This window comes from Pyrus communis, chromosome 15 (genome assembly GCF_963583255.1).
Source record: "Pyrus communis chromosome 15, drPyrComm1.1, whole genome shotgun sequence".
Classification (NCBI taxonomy): domain Eukaryota; kingdom Viridiplantae; phylum Streptophyta; class Magnoliopsida; order Rosales; family Rosaceae; genus Pyrus; species Pyrus communis.
The window spans coordinates 19,806,403-19,809,593 of NC_084817.1; the positions used below are offsets into that span (position 1 = coordinate 19,806,403).

General features: G+C 44.7%; 1 protein-coding gene across 1 annotated transcript; it reads right to left on the minus strand.

Annotated features, from left to right (window-relative positions):
• Positions 1-564: 564 nt before the first annotated feature.
• Positions 565-2,249, minus strand: LOC137718832 (serine/threonine-protein kinase-like protein At3g51990). The gene has a single exon (XM_068458368.1). The coding sequence runs from the start codon at positions 2,247-2,249 to the stop codon at positions 693-695; it is 1,557 nt and encodes a 518-aa protein (XP_068314469.1). The 3' UTR covers positions 565-692.
• Between the last annotated feature and the right edge of the window lie 942 nt (positions 2,250-3,191).

Here is a 3,191-nt window from a genome sequence, read left to right on the forward strand (position 1 = left end):
CTCGTTCCAGTGCAGAGGCAGAATACCGTTCTATGGCTACTACTTGTTGTGAAGTTATATGGCTAAGAAACATTTTGAAGGACTTGCAAGTAAATCATGCACAACCAGTCACAATGTTTTGTGATAATCAAGCTGCCATGCACATTGCTTCGAACCCAGTGTTTCATGAACGAACGAAGCATATAGAGATAGACTGTCACTTAATACGTGAGAAGATTCAAATGGGAATGGTGCAAACAGCTTACATACGGACCTCGAATCAACCTGCAGACTTGTTCACCAAACCACTAAGCTCGGCACAATTTGAGGTCTTAATTAGCAAGTTAGGTGTCATCGACATTCACACTCCAACTTGAGGGGGAGTGTTAAAATGCAGGAAATAAACATGTTGGAATAATGTTAGGCTAGTCAATTTTCTTGTTCAAAGTTAGGCAAGTTAGGTTAGTCAAGCAAGTTAGGTAAGTTAGGCAAAATTAGGCTTATGATCTTTTTCTTCCCTATATATATGTTTCATCTTGTAATTGTTGAGATCAAGTAAATATACATCAAAATTCAATATTTTCATTACTGTAATAAAAGATCACTTATGAATTGTACAAGTGATAATACAAATATATAATAAATGTGACATAATTATAATTATTTTCCTCGATCATAATAAGGTACAAACATATAATCTAAAATTAATTCAACTAGTCAGATAGAAACCAGTGGTTTTGGAGCATTTTCTTGTCAGATTTCTCACTTCTATCCAAACTAATCATCCATTTTGACATATCCAGTTCCACCGAATCACCCTCCCTCACTCCAAATTCAAACACAAACCCTCTTTTCTGATGACACACCACCCTCGGACTACTCAAATTCAACAGCCCCGTTGACCTCGACTTGTTCAACCTCACCACTGACGGCGCCACCCTCACAGCCACCCCTCCTCCTGCTGCCTTCCGCACCTCATTCCCTCCCCCGGCTGCTTTAATCTCATTCACCGAGCCAATTGACTTTGACCTCCGCACGCGCCCACCAATCATCACCTCGCTCTCACCCTCGCACTCTGCGCCCATCACACTCGCTACCTTCCCGTTCAACCTCCTCCTACTCCCTCCTCTCACGCTCTTCACGTTTACAACCTCTTCGTACTCGGGTTGGTGAATCTGATGATGATTGTTTTTATCCTCCACGCTCTTCGTGTTCACGAGCCGTTTGAAGCTGCTCCAGATCGGCGTTACGTGAATTTTCTTCCTCGCGAGCTTCAGACGCTCGACGACCTCAGCCATTGTGGGCCGCCTCTCGGCCGACGACCGCACGCACTTCGCGGCCAACACCGCCACACGGCGAATCGCGGCGTGGTCCGACGGCGGTCCGATTCTCGGGTCCAGAATCCCGGCGATGTCTCCGTGCTTTATGATCGGCACGGCCCAGTCCACCACCGACGGCGGACTGTAATTCACGTCGATGGCGTTTCTCCCGCTTAAAATCTCCAACATGAGTATTCCGAAGCTGAAGACGTCGCTCTTGGCGCTTAGATCCCCCGGCGCAAGATAGCCCGGGTCGAGATACCCTAACGTCCCCGCCGGCGGCGTACACTTAACTCGAACGTCCTCCACGTGTCCCCTTAACGCCAGCCCTAAGTCGCCCAGCCGCGCGTTCCAGTCCTTGTCGATTAATACGTTGGACGACTTAATGTCGCGGTGGATGACAGGAGGGTTCGACGAGTGGAGCGCCTGAACCGCTTTCGCCACGTGCAAACCGAACTGGACCCGCCGGGTCCAACCAGGAGGTCGGGAGTTTATGTGTAGGAGGTCGTAGAGGGAGCCGTTGGGCATGTACTCGACGACGAGCAATTTATTGTTGTTTCTTCCATCAGCGCTGAATCCGATTAGATTGACGAGCCTGGGGTGGTGGACTCTCGAGAGGATCTCGACCTCGTTCTCCGCATTGTGAAGACTGGCCGACGAGGACGGCGCCGTTTGCGATCGCTTCGTGGTTTTCGTTTTCTTAACGGCGGCGACGAGGCTCCCGCCGTCGAGAATGGCCTTGTAGACGCTTCCGTGGCTTCCTTTGCCCAGAAATCTGTCGGCGGCGAACCGATTGGTGGCGGCGACGAGGTCGTCGTAGTAAAAGTGTCTGATCTTGATGGGCTTGTTATTGGGTTTGGGTTTGCGGGTTCTGGGTTTTCTCTTGCGGTCCCAGTTGCAGGGATCGCAGGTGGCGATTGCCGACTCTGCTTTGCACAAGAAGTAACCCATGCTGTTTAATCTTTCAGTGGATTTTTCGAGGAAGTGAGGAGGAGGAGGATGAGAGGGAGGTGATAAAGGTGAAGGTGGGAGGGGAGGGAGGAGGTGGTGGTGTGGAGCTGCAAAAGTCACTAATAATATTCACGTATTCATTTTTACTCTTCATTATTTCTTTAATTTTAAATTTTAACAATTAATATTTTTTAATTCATTTGATATAATCGTTATAAATTAAGAAAAGTATTAAAAATAAAAATAAATGTGTGAGTAATATTATATAATGCAACGAGAGAGGGGAGTGGTGTTGTGAGGGGTTAAAGCACAAGAGTAATATTTAGCTCTAAATTACAAAATTTAATTTTTAATGAGATATATTTAGTTTAGATTAAAATAGTTCAGGACTTTTTCAGGCCCCACAGCTCTTACCCACGACTCTTGAAGGATCAATTTAGAAGGAAACTCATAGCCAATAGAAGCTAGCCATCTAACAAACTTTTTTCCTTAACCTCTCCACACTATTAGAAAAAGAAAAATTTAAAGAGCTAAATTTCATGAATAAATAAAGCCTCTACCCCGTAGCACTTGCCCTTCCCATTAAAAATATGATATTCACACATTCTATTTTACTTCTCACACATCTTTTAATAATTTTTATCCGTTGATCTTCTTCAATTCATCCGATTCGACGGTCGAAAATTAAAAAGATCTGTGAGAAGTAAAAAATAGGGTGTGTAGATATCACACTCCTTATACTAAACTTGCTCCTAAAGTCTTTGAATATAGTAATGTGTTGCACAGCTTTTGGTTTTGGGGTAAAGAAAGGGGAAGATGTGAAAAAAATTCAAAAGAAGTGTGCTGCAAATTTTGAACTTTGGCAAAGGTAGGTTTGTATTATTTCTAACGTCTTTTACATGCAAAAGTATGCAGCTGTGAGAGGAATTTCTTGGGGTTGTT